This window comes from Rhipicephalus microplus, chromosome 1 (genome assembly GCF_043290135.1).
Source record: "Rhipicephalus microplus isolate Deutch F79 chromosome 1, USDA_Rmic, whole genome shotgun sequence".
Taxonomy (NCBI): domain Eukaryota; kingdom Metazoa; phylum Arthropoda; class Arachnida; order Ixodida; family Ixodidae; genus Rhipicephalus; species Rhipicephalus microplus.
Window position 1 is genome coordinate 278,082,237 of NC_134700.1, and position 16,817 is coordinate 278,099,053.

General features: G+C 45.8%; 3 protein-coding genes across 6 annotated transcripts in view; 2 read left to right on the forward strand and 1 right to left on the reverse strand.

The window, feature by feature from the left end:
- Positions 1-2,741, reverse strand: part of Nckx30C (solute carrier family 24 member Nckx30C) — a 228,152-nt gene extending 225,411 nt beyond the window's left edge. For all 4 annotated transcript variants that reach the window (XM_075895624.1, XM_075895621.1, XM_075895620.1 and 1 more), the window contains exon 1: positions 2,528-2,741. The gene's annotated coding sequence lies outside the window, so the exon portion shown is untranslated. The remainder of the gene's footprint in view (positions 1-2,527) is intronic.
- Positions 2,742-10,011: 7,270 nt separating this feature from the next.
- LOC119165214 (E3 ubiquitin-protein ligase CHFR-like) lies at positions 10,012-11,373 on the forward strand. The gene has a single exon (XM_037417401.2). The coding sequence runs from the start codon at positions 10,103-10,105 to the stop codon at positions 11,057-11,059; it is 957 nt and encodes a 318-aa protein (XP_037273298.2). The 5' UTR covers positions 10,012-10,102; the 3' UTR covers positions 11,060-11,373.
- Positions 11,374-11,886: 513 nt separating this feature from the next.
- On the forward strand, positions 11,887-14,474 carry JTBR (jumping translocation breakpoint protein JTBR). Its single transcript, XM_037436195.2, has 4 exons — positions 11,887-12,080; positions 12,321-12,465; positions 12,768-12,850; positions 14,227-14,474. The coding sequence occupies exons 1-4, from the start codon at positions 11,902-11,904 to the stop codon at positions 14,381-14,383; spliced, it is 564 nt and encodes a 187-aa protein (XP_037292092.2). The 5' UTR covers positions 11,887-11,901; the 3' UTR covers positions 14,384-14,474.
- Positions 14,475-16,817: the final 2,343 nt, after the last annotated feature.

Consider the following 16,817-nt stretch of genomic DNA (forward strand, 5'->3'; position numbering starts at 1 on the left):
AACGGACACACAGACAGATGCATGGATGGACGCATGAACGGACGCAGGCGCGGATGGATGGACGAACGCAGGGACGGACGCACGAACAGACGCACGCACGGACGGGTGGATGGACGCATGGACGGTTACACAGACGTGCGCAGGAACGGACGGAAGCAAGAACGAATGGACGGACGAGTGCTTCGCCCCACTCCCCTTCATTCACTCCGTGGATATGCTGCCATTTTTTTTTTTCAGGTGGCTACCGTGGTACACGACAAGCTTTACCGCAGTCATAAGCCGTATAATACCACAAACTCCAGTCAGATGGAGAGGGGGGCCATCGCATTGGTGGTGTCCCATCAAATCAAAACAAATAGTTGCAGACTCCCGAAGAGCCTGCGAGAGCTATGTGCACAGGATCTCTTCGCTGGCTCATAGACTACTAAAATTGAGCACCAGGAACCACGATCCCACCCAAATATACTTCTTATATGGACTCCGGGACATCAGGGTCTTTTTCGGGGTAACGAGGCTGCACATGCAGCGGCCCGCGCGCTTACTTCCCGGGAAGCTCCCTGTTGCCCCGATAGACCTGAACGTCCCACACCTTAAACACGATTTCGGGAAATCAAACAATACTACATTGAGCGACCCCGCTTGTATCCCGCACCAGCGAAGGGAGACTCCAAACTGGGGGAGTGCGTCCTGCGGCGCCTGCAGACAAACATGCTGCTCTGTCCAGCCATACTCAAATATTTCGACCCAAAAATAAGCGGGCAGTGCCAGTACTGTGGTGAAGCGGCCAACATTTACCTTATGGTCTGGGCCTGCCAAACGAACCCAAAATTAGCCCTCATCCCCAACTCTACCAAATAGGATTGGGAGGCAGCTTTACTTAATAGTTCCGCACTATAGGTACGACGAACTCTGGTCTAGCGGGCTCGGGTGGCGGCTTCGACTAATGACGTCCTGGACTAGCGATGTCGACCAGCCCGGTGGGGATAAGAGCTATCTGTACTGCCAGCTTAAATATGTTTCCCTCCTCCTCCTCCATCAATTACGGTAGGGCGTTACACAGGCACATATGCGCTAGGCACACTCTTCGAGTCAGGCCACTACATGAAACAAATTCGGACTCGTATATACCACATTGTGCCTCTGCAACACGCTCCTTATAACAACAAGCCATAGGCTTGAATTATGTTGACACGACGTTGGTACGGAAGGCTGTCCGAAGCATTGCGTAACACTCAGTTGCCTCACGAGAGACGCTGCACAACTGTGACAAGCGTTGACTCGATCTTGTAGCAGGACTACGTGCACCTGGTGCTGTTAGCGTGAACTAACGAAAACACACGGTTAATCTTGCGTTTCGCCGCCACCAAAATTAAGGCACAGAGACGGAGCTCGAGCTTTAAGCTAAGCAGCGAAGTTACCAGTGCTTGCAAAAATATATATAGTTAAAGTGGAAAGTAGGCCTTGAAGTAGGCAAGGAAGGAAACAAGAAAGGCAAGACGCGTTAACCAGAAGAGCGTTTGGATGGTTACCCGGCGATGGGACATTGTGAGAAGAAAACAGAAAACTCGTAATGAGACTATAGACTAAATATTCAATGGGAAAGCTGATTGTGTACCTATAGAATCTTTTATGGAACCGAACAGTTTCCAGCTTGTTCTCTTTCTCTTTTCTCCGTGTCCTTGTGTTTCTGTATATGCAAATCAAATAAATATATTACAGAAGCGAAAGTTGAGCGAGTTGGAACTTGTCTATTATTGGGCAGCGTATAACCGTCAATATAACACGTGTGCCGTTTCTTTCTCGTGCATTGTCTGTTTTTTCCACTGCAAAGAATGCGTACAGCGTCGTGACGAAATTCACACATCACCAGCAATAGTAGTTTAAAGCGAATTGCTTGTTCTTAGTAATATTGCTAGCAACGATTGCGTGTATGTTTTTGAGGAGGAGTGAGGGGGATTTAAATGGAAGAAGGGGGATATCGGTGTGACGCCAAGACTCATGGGACGGGCGTCTAGCATGGGCGGTGCGGGCAGACCTTCTTCGTGTCTGGAGCGCCGCGGAGCCCTCCCACGTCAACTCAGTGAAGGAGAGAGAGTGTGTTCGATCCGAACCCCCCCTCCTTTTTTTTTTCTCTCACCCCGCCTGTAAACACCCGTACATCAACCGCTCGGTGCACTGCAGACCAAGAGTACACTATGGTGCACTTTTGGGCACTGAAACCGCTGTAGAAGCAACAGAACAAGTACGACCGAGCAAAGCAACCTCATTCCCTTAATGACAAACAAACAACCTACGCGAGATGCGACTCTTCTCTGCATTTTTTTTTCTTTTTCTTTTGATGCGCTAAGTATTTTTCCATCTTCGCAGCAGCGGTTTTTGGTGATGAACCATAGTTACGAGGCGCTACAGAGTGAAGCATGACACTATAATACTTTATACTAACATGACACGTTTGTTCTTCTTGCAAAATTTAATATCTACTGGAACTACTAGCTGGCAAACTCCGGATTTGAGATGTATGACTTACCTCGAATAGATGTCAGTTTTGTAGGCTTGCACGGACGTCCAGCGTTTTCTCCGTTCCGTTCCTTCCTGGGCAAAGGGGGTTGACGCTTTGACCTTTTTGGTGTTGAGTGGATCTCTGGGGCCAACCACGGCGTCACTTTGTCAGAGGCAACTTGGACGAGGCAGCGGAGAATTGGATGTACTTTGGGAGAGCACAATGCCCCCCTTCCCTTTTTTTTTTTTTTCTGAAACACCAGAACGACTCAGCCGATGTGATAAACAACTTAACGTCACGGATGATTTGTCAAGCGATCTAAAGGTGAAGAACGGGAAAATAGTATATAAAGCTATAAGGCAGGGGTTTTTTTCTTCAAAGCACTAAACCACAAGTCACTCAGCCGACGGCGACAACATCAGTCCTATAAACGATGTCAGGGTGATGGTAGAATCCTGATTCGCCGAGGAAGACACCTCCCGGTCACACGAGACATCGAAGCGCGTCTGGCAGAAAAGACAGCGTTACACACAACACGCACCCCTTGAGTAGACGACGGCCAGGAAACGAACCAATTAAACGCCACGAAATGTTCTCTCCGGCTTTGTTTTTAATCTTTCCGCGGCTCTCTGCCCCGGAGACGCGAGACGGCCCAAGTGCTCCCGGCGCCGGCGGCCGCGTCAGGCGAAGCGAAACTTCGCACCCCCGGCCACGGCTGTGCAGAGGTTGTGCTCGGGCCCCAGGGCTCAACCACTGGAGTCTCCCTCCTCCTCCCCAACACTGCGATCATAACCCGCTGTCTCTTTCTCTCTCTCTCACACACACACTCCCTTTCCCACACACTTCTTCCTTTCCCGTATCCTTCTCCCTCTTGAAAACACAGTGACAGCGATCCTCTTTATCTCCCTTCGCTCGTGCACCCTCGTTTTTTCTTTCCTTCCCCTCTCCTTTGGAGCGTACTTTTACCCTCGCTTCCTTTTAAGCGTACGGCTGCCAGTGCTCCCGCTGCTTGCTTTACTTTGCGTGCAGCCCTCCTCTGCTGATGTTGACGATTTCGGGCCGCTGCTGCAGTGTACGCGCTGCGCTTTGTCGCACCGCTTTGCCGCCTTGACTTTCTCTCGTTCCTTTTGTCTCTCTATCACCCTCTTCGGGCAGCGAGGCCGGCCTCTCCTCCGCTGCTCTTCCTCGCTCAGTTTCAATCAATAGGGCCAATCAGGACCCTGCTAAGCAGGCCACGTGACACACGTGCGTTCCAAGACGTCCCCGCGCGTACGTACGGCGCGCTCCTTCACGCGCTTTCGCCCCAGCGTTTCGTTTCGCTGGCTTCGTGAATCCGTGAAGTCCGTCAGCGCCAGCTGTCGACCCTCGAAGTAACCAGAGCACATCCGCATCTCCGCTCAAAAAGCGCGGGATTTGCGTCTGAAGTCAGTAGCGATTGGTGGGTCGAGAGGTGAGTGCTGGCGATTATGCGATGACAATGAGCCGCATTGCAGCCCGCACCTTCATCATAATTCTGCCTCCTACCTACCTGTATTTTACTTCTAAAATATCGTGAATTAAATGAAGAGGATTAAGCCGAACATGTATCTGACGATGTAGGCGGAGAAAAAGGGAAAATGGAGAGGGGGGGGGGCTTTCTTTGCAGTGGAGGTAGTGTCATAGCAAGGAAGAAGGGTTAATGAGCCTTTCTGCGGGGACGTTAGCAGGCACAAATGGCGTCCTGATTACCGTCGCCCCAAAACCCGGAACAGAACAAGACGAAAACGATGGGAAATTGTGCGGCGACAAACGACGACTTAGAAAAAGTGTCCCGCTTAATATTAACACCAAGGCAAGCTTCGTTTGCTTGAAGGTGGGCTAATTGAAAACCAAGAAGAAAAGCTTGGTGTAGCGACTGCGAGAAAGCACTTAGGAACTGGTTCCGAAGAAATCGCAGAGGGAAAAAAATTAATTGGCTCAGTAGCCACGGTTTGTTTTTTGTTCAGTTCATCCTTTCTCTTTGAAGTGCATGCGTTTGTGTTAAGAAGGTTCTTTAATATAAGAAGATGTTCATCAGTCACATCTTAATTTCAGACACACTTAGTTTTGCATCTTGAAAGCTGTCTTCACTGTAAACAACTTAAACATGTGAAAAAGCCAACAGCACAGGAGGAGGAACGGGGCCCATCTGTAGAGTATGACGCAAGTGAAGTCATTGCCTGAGGTCGTTTAGTGCAAGTGTACGTATTTCGTTAGCCAGCACAACGTGATTTAGTATGTTCGACTGTTCAATTAATCATGAAATAGAAACAAGTTACTTATTCACTTTTGTTGTATTTTGTTGGTTTATTTGGGAACTGAGTGCAATCTAACCCGCATGTATAGACCTCGCAGAAGAAAAAAACAGGAAATTAGCTTTATATAGTGTATAATTCAATATAAAGCTTTAAAGGAAATCGTGCTTTTCATAAAGATTTTGTTGAGCAAGCTAGCTTCACAGCATTGCTTATAATATTACAAGGAAGGCGACTTTACAACAATACACTTTCTCGTTTTTTTTTTTTTTTTTTTTTCACTGTTTGAGGTTGGTGTGTAAGGAGGGGGGGTAGATAGTGATGATAATGTGCGGTGTCTTATGGCGCAAGGGCCATTTGATGGCCAAAGAGCGCTAGGTCAAGGGACAAGTGATGCGAACAATGATTATGATATGGGGCTGTAAAAGGGCCTTAAAATTACTCGCGCTAACGTTGGTAAAAACATAGAAGCATCAAAACCACGACATTGACGTAAAATATGTGCAATAATAGTAAATGGTGACACGTCGTGATAATAAAACAATGATAAAGATGTAGCCACCACGGCAGCGACATCTCTTGAGAGATATTGCTACGGAGCGCCTGGGTATATGACGTTAAAGGTACGTACGTCTGTTAAAAACGCCAGCAATGATTTATGTGGAAGAGGGGGTTCTCTACCGATGAACATAGATGGGTGCAAGGGTATCTGTTGTGGGTAGGGCAATAAAGTGTTTTTTTTTTTTTCCCTGAGAGAATCTAAATCACTGCACAGGACGAAGATGTGGAGAACCGATCTCTCACACAATGGTGCATTGCCACCAGACAAAAGACATTGTCACGTGTTAGTGACGTGTACGAATGGAGCACACTGTGAGTCGAATAATAAATTGTTTATTTGGGCGACCCTGTGCCCAGTAAACGGAAAGTCGGACTGCAGTAGCAGTCTTGGACTGATAGCGGCGAACGGAGCGTCGGCCGTTGATCAACTGACAAGTGGCGAAGCGTGTCACACTTGCCATCGAACATTCCAGTGTTATCGCTAGCGGCAACGTTGTTTCCAGAATAATCTGAAAGATTTACGATGTGGGCGTAATCTTAACAAAACGATCAGCCTCGAAGCTTCTCTAACAACGCAGGCGTGGTTTGCGCTGGACATAGTGTAACATGACGATGACAAAGCTTGAAGAAAGGTACGTGGCAATATGAATGTGTCAAGTATGTGGATGTCATATCTGTAGTCTTGTAAGTGTGACTTATGTGTAGCGTGATCTGAATACTGTTGGCGAATTTCCAATTCTCTGTTTGATAACATGCAGTTTGTTTTCTGTTTGCCTATCCCATAAACGCTGCCAGCACGCCCTGAGCTCCCGTCGTAGAAAAGGTTTCAGATCAAGTGCAGGGACAGCTACAGATGTATTGGCGGCAGCAGCGTTGTCTTGAGCAGATGCGGCAAGCTGATCTGCCAACACGTTTCCAGCGATTTCGCGGTGCCCTAGTACCCATCAGACACAAGGACAGGATTTTTATGTTTTCGCAGAGAGCGAGAGAGAGAGAGAAGTGAAAAGCAGGGTGGTTAACCAAGCTTGGCTCGGTTGACTACCCTACAGTTTGGGTGAGAAAAAGGGATAATAATAGAGAGGAAAGAGTTAGAAAAGAAGATGAGTAAGAAAGAAAAGGATGAATAGTCAGCTCGCGACTACACAGCACGGTCTCACACTGTTCTTTCACAAGCGGTCGTGAAGTATGGTGGTCCTTAAGAAGTACAAGAGGGCTTTCGTGGTTTTGCACGTATGGGAAACCGTCGGAAGGTCCCAGGATATTCCTTTCTGTAAGCGGCCGTGAATCCAGCTAACAGAGCTTGGCTTCCATAATACTTCTATCAGACTGGTATGCTGGGCAATGGCATAGAATGTGCTCAAGCGTTTCCTCGCAGGCGCAGTTGTTGCATACCGAAGTGGTCGCCATTCCAAGGAGACGAGAGTACGCATTCGTAAATGCCACGCCCAACCTCATGCGACACGGTAAAGTTTCAGCGCATTGTGGGAGCCCGGATGGCAAACGAAGTTGCAAGTTTGGGTCGATCGAGTACAGGTGCGTGTTGGAAAAACTCGGCGTATTCCGTTTTCGCACAGTTTTCAGAGCCGTTACGACGTTCAGCGAATCTGTGTACATGACCGCGCGTTGTAGTTGCAGTTATTTAGTATGCTTGACGGCCACATATACCGCGTGAGCCTCTGCTGTGAAGATGCTTGTTTCTGAGTGCAGAGTACCGGAGTTGGAGAATGATGGGCCAACAGCTGCATAGGACACACCAGTGTGATACTTTGAAGCATCTGTGAAAAATTCTGGGCAAGTGTACTTATGTTGGAGTTCGAGGAAATGCGTGCAGGTATGTGCAGTAGGCGAGTCTTTAGTGACTTCCCTGAAAGATAGATCGCAGTCTGCAACTTGCATATACTGCTGGAGCCATCGAACCTTGTTCTAAAAATGGCACAGATGTTTGCTCAACGAGCCTCCTGACACGAAGTGAGTAGGGCTGTCTCAGCGAAGGACGGTTATTGAACAAGGTACAATTGGACAGATCCTTAACTGTGGAGTGAGCACGATGTTCCTCGTCAGCGTTGACCTTGAGATAGTTTGTAAAAGACAGGTAACATATTTATTGGTAACATATTTAATCTTAGGTTGTCACCGACGATTGATGTAATGATCCCCCAGCCCTCCTTTCGGAAGCGTTCGGCGCCTAACATGGTAGCACGTGTCCTCGGAATCGTGAGCATTACAGCAAGTTATGAGCAACGTATTTTCCTTCTCAATCGATGTATCGATACCCCATGCCCTCCTCTGAAAAGATTTCTGCAACTTAACTTAGCTTGCACTGCCTCCAAGGATTGAGGCATTGTAACCTTCTAAATGCGGAGCATTTCATAGTCGCTCCTACTCGCAAATCCGGCGTCGGCCAAACTCCCACTGCGTTTCGAATTAAGTCAAGAGCGTCTCTACTTGGCTTTCGCTTGACTTGACGCTTTGCTTGATGCGATGGAAGCAACGGTACCTTCAACCAGTAGTGGGGCACAACCCAACATCAGCGTCCCACGACTCGTTGAAGGCAACGCCTCTCCTTCTATCAATAAATAAGAATTATAAAGACAAAATAGCAATTCAGCCTTCCCAAACCATACAAAATTGCGCAACATTCACGTGGTACCCCCACCACTCTGCGATGCAGTTACTCGAGTTTCCCCCATGGGAAGATGCGGGCGGCTTTTTTCTGCACCTCGCTTCTTGTGCAGTCTGCGTTATCGGCTCACGTTTGAACAAATGACGATGTCACGTGATGACATTCGACGTCAGAATAAATCAAGTTAGGAAGACTTCATAAATTTGGGCAATCTGTGACCTCATGACGAAGCCACATTGTCACGTCATCACGCGATGGTGATTTTTTGCGTTACTCGTGTCGACACCACCGACGGTGAATTTCCCTGTTTGATTAGGATATACGTGGTGTTTCGACATGGTTTCAAAGGTAAAAGCGCCCTTATGATGCACTTTACTGAGGCAGTGTGCGGCAGTGGCTAGTAATTTGGCGCCCCAGACGTGGCTCTTCTTGCGATGACGGCCAGTGCTGCCGGAGCACATCGTACTACTGTGTCGCCACCTTTTGGCGCCTCCTGAAGTAATTTATGAGCAACTGGGATAAGAAGCCACCGAGATTAGTACTTGCAGTTGCCACGGTGGTTTTAAAATTTATGAAGATTATTAGAAAATGTATAAACAAGTAGAGCAGTATGTCCTTGAGCGTTATTTTTTTTAACAGCGCGACTGCTTACTCTCCTGGCTCATGCAGGCAAGTGGTGGTCGTGGAACTTGCCCGCCGATAACGTTATCCTTCAGTGCCTCCTCTGTTGTATCGTCGCATGACTTCAAGTTAGTGTAATAGCTATACAGGGGTACATATGGATAAAATGAATGGCGATGTGCTTTTTTATCCCTTCTGCAGGTAAAACAGTAAGCTAGCAGACGATATGCTAGCTTACTGCTATTATTTGTCGAGCATTATTTACCTTAATAGTGTATTTATATGTGTTGAATGTATTTTAATCATACATATGTTTTTAATTTCAATCCTTTTATGTGACGATTTTACTCAAAATCTGCACAAAGGTAGACAATGCGAATTCGAATTACGCGCGTCAAGCACACCGTTCGATGGTGGCAGCCACCTGGTAGCGTCACGGCAAAAGCGACCACCGCTGTACCATTGGTTTGCTGCATAGAGCTTCATAGGTTTCATACAATATTATCGTATGCAGCCTATGAAGCGTTCGGTGCCTGATGTGGTTAATAATTATTGTATGAAACTCTATGGTTTGCCGTGGAGACAGTACACTGCCCCATTCCAGTACACCATAGCGTCCTTGTCCATCGTATAAGTTGCAAAGGTGCTCCAATCGGCAAAGCCACTTAGCACCACCACTCCGCAACAAAAACATTGCCAAAATAAACATTGTAGCGTTCTCGTCTCATCAGACATTAACTCTATGCGTCAGAACATGTTTCTGAACATATTGCTTACTTATGCGGTCTAGTGACGAAATAAATGGCTGAATTGCAAAAGGAATAAATTTTATTCATTAGAAATGGGAGTGGTAAAAGGGGAGTAAGGTTGGACGGCGGCTTCACTTTTCCTGCTTACAAAAGCTTACAACTTACATGTGCCTCTACCATACTATTGTATGAAACTCTAAGGCATCTACCTTTCGAAAGCAAGCAAAACCTTGCGGAACACGATTATAGCCTCAGAGACTTACTACACCACTACGACCACGGAGGAAGGAACCTTTTTCCTTCCTCCGTGACTACGACTATAAACGTCATTTTTGCCGATGACAGCGCCACTTTATACTGTTTGCGTCAGCAATTTTAGAAGTCGGTAACTTTAAAAAATAGTTATATTTTAAGCAGCATTTTAAGTATATTTTGAGCAGTGGCGCGAGGCAAAAGTAGCAACAAAAGCGACGCGGTCCGTGCGACAAATGGTGATGATTTCAATAATTGTGTATACAATGATCTACATAGTCAGTACTCACAATATAATTTTAACTATTTGTAAAGTTTTCTTTTCACCTTTTGATGGTAATAGTGCAGTCTAGATTTGTGTACAGCTTCTGTATCATGTTCTCGTTTTGTTTTTGTTCTGGCAACATGATCTAGCGATCTAACCAAGATGGCGCGTGCTGCTAATTTGTGTTGTCGAGAGTGCCTCTGAAGAAGAAGAGCGTCTGATCGCTGCGTGCGCTTTCCGGTGGCTGCCTGTAAAATTATGGCGGCCCTGTGTAAGCCGGAGACCCAAGTCATCGACCGTAGCGGTCCCCTGCCCGGTCGTCTGGTGCTCGAAAGAGACGAGGAAGTGGTCGGGCGCAGCAGCGACTGCAGCATATGTGTGCGTTCCGTCATGGTTTCTAGGCGCCACGCCGTCTTCAGACGCGACGCGTCGGGTCAGTGGCGAGTCGCGGACGACTCGAGCATGAACGGCGTGTACGTGAACGGCCAGCGGGTCGAGGCGGAGAGGCCGCGGCTTCTGCGACAGGACGATGTGGTATCGCTGGGTCCGCCGCAGCGAACGAACGTAGTCTTTCGATTCGCCACAGACGACCCTCGGCATCGAGGTGGCGACGCGGGTCAACGCCCCAAGGACGCTACCACCTCTAGACCTCGCGCGTTTCTCATCATGATCGGCGGCGCCAACCTGCTTCCCAAAGAGCTCGACAGTGGCAACAAAGTCTCTCACAGGGCGGCGGTGTCCGCGTCTGACGAAAGCGAAAGTGACTCTTCGCCCGTTCTACCCTCGGACAGAGACAACAACAACGTGTTCGTACAGCCCGGTGCGTCGCCCAGTGGCTTCGCAGTGGCCGGCCGGAGTGACGCTTTCCCCAAGCACAGCAAGAAGATCAGGCTGTCGGCGAGCGACTGCGTAGTGCGCAGGCTGGAAAGCATCATGGAGAACGAGCTGACGTGCGCGATTTGCAGCGAGTTGTTCGTGGACGCCGCCATGCTGCAGTGCGGTCACACGTTCTGCTCGTACTGCATTCACAACTGGAGGCAACAGAAGAACGTGTGTCCCTTCTGTCTCGCCGCAATCGGCTCGGTCACGCGGTCCTTCGTCGTGGACAACATTATCGACGAACTGGTTTGCTTCAACCCCGAGCTTAAGCGTTTTCGGGAGGCTTTAGCGCACTCCAGATCGGCAGCTTCGTATGGTGACTCTTCGAAGAATTGATAAAGAGCGTAGCGCTTTTATGGTGATTATAATTACGCTATGAACGTTTTATACGTGTGTGCGTACGTGTGTTAATCGTTAGTGTTCTATTTAGCCTTCGCCCCTTTATATGTGCTTTTTTTTTTTTTGTTCTCGCTCTACGAGAAAGTAGGCGGGAATACTGCGAACAAAACACGCCGTTGCATTACATGCCACAGGGTACCCATCTATCGACGTTCGATTAGAAGTTTTATTTGATTATGTGTGTTTGTGAGATGGAGTATTGGGCTTTTTGCATGTAAAAAAGAATTAAATAAAAAAATATTGCCTATTGATTTTGTCTTTGACGGCTCTCGTCTTGCATTTTGTGAAAGCGGAAAGAATACGGTAAGAAGCTGCTGTTTAATCTAAACAAAATGATTCTTTCGCGAGCGAGCAATTCACTTCTCTTCCTTTTTTTTTTTTCGATCTTCTGCTTTTGCAAACTGTTTAACGTGTGGGAATGCAAGCGACGGCTGGAGCATGACCCCCGGTACGTGCAGTGGGACCGGATCCTAGCGGAGGGCTTCAATTTGTATACAATAGAATAGCTTGTACATCGAAAATAATTCACGACGTAACGAAGAACAATGGCGTAGAGCAAGTAAACCGTGTCAGCAGAAAGGAAAATTTAATGTGATTCGATAATAAGTCGCAGCGATCGCAATCGACTACCAAAAACGGGTTTATTTTTCGTTCCATGGCCCGCACGTCTTCTTTTCTTTCTTTTAGTGTTTTTGGGGCTCAATGTTTATAACATTGTGAAAATAGCAGTTTGTAGCTTCACTTAACTGTCTGCGGTGTTCCTTTCGTACACGCCAAATATGCACGCCTCCTCGCAACGCGACTCGACATGTAAACAACATGGCGGCTTCCAGTTGGACGATCGCGGAGACTTCGACTCGAGGGTGAAGATAACTGCTCCAAATGACGTGGTTGGGCTCACCATGATCGAAGTGTGTTCCCTGAAACGCATAATATTCCTCACTGTCTTTCTGATAGGGTAAGCTTGCGTTCGTCTTTCTCGTAACCTGATTTTTTTCAACCTCATAAGCTACCTTATGACACCGCCCGGCTGCTGACCAGTTTCGCAATGTTTATCATTCATTCGCTTTGAATGAACGCTCGTTTCCTAATGTGATTCTTATGGCAGCACGGTGCCCGGCGTTTTGTGTTTCCCGAGGGAAATGGCTGTCGTTTTTATTGCGAGGTGTGTGGCGTCTTATTTCGAGTCTTCCGACAGTGCCTGTCTGATGATCCTGACGCTGGAAAGCATCCTGTCAGACCACGACAGTGATCGAAACGGTTCAAATTCTTCGGAGGGTTGCTGGGAAAAAGAAGAGTACGTCGTCAAGCAGAAGTGCACGCCTTGCACCGAATTCGAGAGGGTGAGTAACACGGCCTGACTCACTCGTAACACGACCTGACTCACTTACACACGTAACTTAGCCTCGATATTTCGTCACTCAGCTGCTGATGAAACGCGAGCTTGCAGCTCTTCGTGACTGACACTGTTTTCTTCGTCGCGGGCAGTTACAACCTTAGATCTAGCTACGACTATTATTACTTAGCGATGGAACTTTGTTATACAAATATGACTTTCGTCTTGTGCCAGCTTTATAACCGAGCGTCTTCAGCTGCTGGATCTGTCACGTGTCATGATGTTATTTTTTCTTCACCTCTCTTTCAGGCAAGCAAGCACCTCCCAATATGCATTCAGTCCAAGTACAAAGAACTAGTCACCTGCAAGAGCTCAGGTGACGTCTATAGAAGGTGCGAATGATGCAGCACTGCATTGTTTTTGTGTGTTTTTTTCTCTTTCTTCGCTGTTCTAATTCAGTTTAGTCGCATTTTATGAAAACTGTGGGGTTCCTTGTCGTCGTCCTGCTTGCTAAGTGCATTTGAGAGCTTTCGTGCATGATTTGTCACTTGCATAGCGGGAGAGTGTTTGGTCTGCGACTAGAAGTTAGAATATAGTTGTAAACATTGAATCATTTGACTTTTTTACATCACCTTGAGCAAGTACAAACAGCTATGGCGATACAAAATGGCTAGTGCTGTTAGGCACGCACTCATATGAAATCTAAATACAGCAGACTTGCAGCAGACTTCCTGTTTTGCATTAAGTTATCTGAAACATATAAAATTAAAGTGTTACAAAATGAAATTTCGGTGACAACACATAAGCAGAACACCTTTTTCATTCCCTGCAGCTATAACCAGGCAATTGTTCTGGGAACAGATAACATTTGCTTGGCAACTTGCTGGACTTGGAACTAGTGTCCCGCATTAGGGGAAAGAAAAAAAAAAGCCAAACAGACTGACACTAAAGGACAGAGCGCTTGGTCTTTTTGTGTCAGTCTTCTCGACCGTTTTTTTCTTTACTGTAACACAATATGCCAGTTCAAGTATAAGGAACCAACTCGCCCTGTCTCCTACACTTGTGGGCTTGCTGAAGTTTTACACTTACATCCTGCTGTTGATTTCTCAGAAACCTATTACTGCATTTTGGGCAACTTCCTAAATGATTAATACATATATCTTTAGTTTTCTGCCACAAGTGATGTGCTCTTGCTGTCTCTGAATCCTTCTCGTGCTGTGTTCATTAACAACCTAAAGCTTTCCTTGAAACGCCTGCATGCACGTGCAGATCTTTGTGTTTGTATAGTGGTCATGGAAAGCAACAGCATCAACTTGTGGTTAAGTCAAGGACATACTTCCCAGTTTTATTGTTTTTCACTTGTCACATCAGCATAATATTGGGTTGTACGTTTACAGCAGAGCCAGCATCATACTTAACCAACCAATTTCAATAGAGGGCACATGTTAGAGGCCTATGTACTTAGCTTTAGTTGCAGGTTAAGAGAACACTAGTTGGTAGAAATTTTCAAAGTGCTCAACCACAGTGTTTCTCATAGTTGTATATAGTTTTTGGACGAAAAACTCCAACGGTTTTTATTGATTACACTTAACGGGAAGGTTTGTAGTGACGCAACATATTTATCGTGACCAATCGTTATTATACTTAATGTGTTAAAGTCACATTACATTTTGTGAGCACTCTACATCTTTGTATCTACAATGAGATATAATTTTTATTTTGCATAGTTTATGCATGCAATTACTCACATGTTCCCTGCATGCTGCAGGTGTGACAATGAGAAAGAGGGACAGCGCTTCTGGATATTTGAAGGCAGCATGCTCGTCACTGGTCTGCTGAGCTCACTCTCGGTTGTGCTTCGACAGAAGCATCTTGACCGCAAGATGATAGAGCGCATACAGCAGCAGGTAGCCGCAGGAGTATGACTGCTTGCCGCAAAGACCATCTTTGTTCCTATTGCAATCTCAACCGTCTGGTCTGTGGCCATTAATGGTAATAAAGCTTGGAAAACATGTCTCCAAATGACTGACATCCTTCAGGGATTTAGCCATGGAATAGCCTTAAGATCAAGTATTGTAGCCAGAAGATCAGCCAGGATTGATCTTAGAAAGCAGTAGTCAAGCTGAAACTTGATATCATCAATGGAACCAGTTTTTTTTGTGCATATGAAACACACTTTGACTGGCCACTTCCTACTATAGACTTTAACATCGCTAAAGACAAAAGTAGAGCTTATCACATGCCATTCTTTTTGTTCACAACATGGCTGATCAGCTGTCAGCCATTGATTTGTTGGTCATACTTTGTAAGCCCTTAAAGGAAGCCCTCACTATATATATATATATATATATATATATATATATATATATATATATATATATATATGCAGAAAACATTGCCAGTCCGTTGTCAAAGACTGTGCGAATATGTGAGCCAAATATTATTGCATTGCATTTTGTGGACAGTTTGGAATTGGTGTCATGAGCAGCTAAAGCCTTTGTTTTTTTCTTCACAGTGTTGTTATCAACTATCCAGCATGGGAGTATCGTAGCCATTGGCTTAACTCATAAATGGTGCACTGGTGGACCATCTCGTGCACAATGTGCCCTGTCATGTTGGTAGCATGGCCAGCATGGGGCAAAGCCGCATGCTATTATTGTCACACTTCCAAATCACAAGTAGCAAGCACTAGGCTATCAAAAAATAAGAGAGAATGCTCAAGGTCATGACACATAGTGATGCAACTCTTGGGCAACACATTCCTTTCTGTAGTTCCCAGTTTGCTCATCGGTGCAAAAAGGGAGAGAGGCAGAATTTTATTTCATGTCCTTGCTGAAGTAGAGGGAGGCAGGGGCCAGGAGACTAGTAATATCGAAGACCCTCCTTCCTCGCGCAGCAGCCAAACCTCGAATCCTGGCAGTTGCTCATGCGATAACCCAGCATGTGTATGACAGTTTAGAAAATAAATTGTGGCATGAAATTCATGAGGCAACTGAATGTAGCGTTGAAGTTTTATATTATTTTAAGATAAAAAGCTGTTATAGAATTCCTTTAAAACAAACTAGTGGATTACATATACGAAACCGACCCACTAAAGAGAAACAATGAATTGATTTACATTGATAAATTCTACTCTGAGAACTCTAATGTTGTTAATTTTGCTATCATGAATTCATTAATACTGGAGAAAATCAACATCCAATTCTCAATATCGAGTTTCGTGCTGAAACCTCTGTACATGACGTCAGTCAAGTTCGTTTTTCAATATTTCACGATATTGGCTCAACGAAATTTTCTCAAACTTGATGTGTTAAGCCCTCAGAGGACAATGCATTTCATTTTTACCATTTAGAAACTATGTAGGACCTGGCAGATGGTTTCAAAATTTATGACGTGATGGCATTTGGTGCGGGAATTTCAAAGTGATGTCGCCGCCCACATTTTCTTTCCGAGTCGTTTTTTGCTTACCAAGCGCATCCTCGCAACATGCGCAGTGGTTTTACAAATATGAAAGAGTAATTTAGTAATATTAGAAAAATTGGTTTTCTCTTTAGTATTCCTCTCTGTGAGCAGAATCCCATACTCCAATCTCAAAGAAGCTTTACCCTTCAATACAGCTCACTCGACACTTGCGTGTCCACATGAATTGTTCTCAGGTATTGTCTTGTGACCTTATGCAAGATCAACTGCCATCTGGCGACATCCGTGCGCATTTTCACCACGTAGAAGACTAGGCATGTTCCCCATGTGCACTATACAACATCTATATTGATGTGTGGCAGCTGATAGGAACGGCATTGCGAACTTATTTTCGTGTGCTGTGTTGCCCAGATCGAGAAAATTGGAATGCCGAAAAAAAGGTTTGCAAGGAACTAACCTCCAAGTTATCAGATTTATTTGTGGCCGACGAGAAGCAGCTGATCATTGCGTTGCTCCGGCTGCTGCTTACAACCAATGCGTTCTTTACGTTCAGCATCCTTCACATATTTGATGTGCGACAGCAACGACATTAATCTGAAAGCCTTTTTTCATGTCATGCCAAAACGAGAGTTCTAGCTTCGTGTTCTTGCAGGCACAGAAAAACCGGCTTAGTTTACGAGCTTCAAAACTGCATGTATTGTAGCTACTTGAACACGCGTGCACTTCTGTTGACAACATTACCTTGTTTATTGCATTGCGATCACAGTTACATGTTATAGAGGTAGCTTGTGCGCATCATTGCTTCAAGGCGAACGAACTGATTGTGCTGGAGCGTGCTTGTAGTTCTTTTTTGATTGTGTAGTTTGATGAGTTAGCATTTGGTGGGATGCTCTGCGCACGTACTGCTTCACTATTCGTATTTCTCATGTATTTTATGTC

What these genes read in the sequence shown, in the direction of transcription:
- LOC119165214 (XM_037417401.2), top strand. Translation starts at nt 10,103, where the DNA reads ATGGCGGCCCTGTGTAAGCCGGAGACCCAAGTCATCGACCGTAGCGGT.
- JTBR (XM_037436195.2), top strand. Translation starts at nt 11,902, where the DNA reads ATGCACGCCTCCTCGCAACGCGACTCGACATGTAAACAACATGGCGGC. An exon ending in CTTGCACCGAATTCGAGAGG is followed by an intron (nt 12,466 to 12,767) that starts GTGAGTAACACG and finishes CCTCTCTTTCAG; the next exon opens with GCAAGCAAGCACCTCCCAAT. An exon ending in TCAGGTGACGTCTATAGAAG is followed by an intron (nt 12,851 to 14,226) that starts GTGCGAATGATG and finishes TGCATGCTGCAG; the next exon opens with GTGTGACAATGAGAAAGAGG.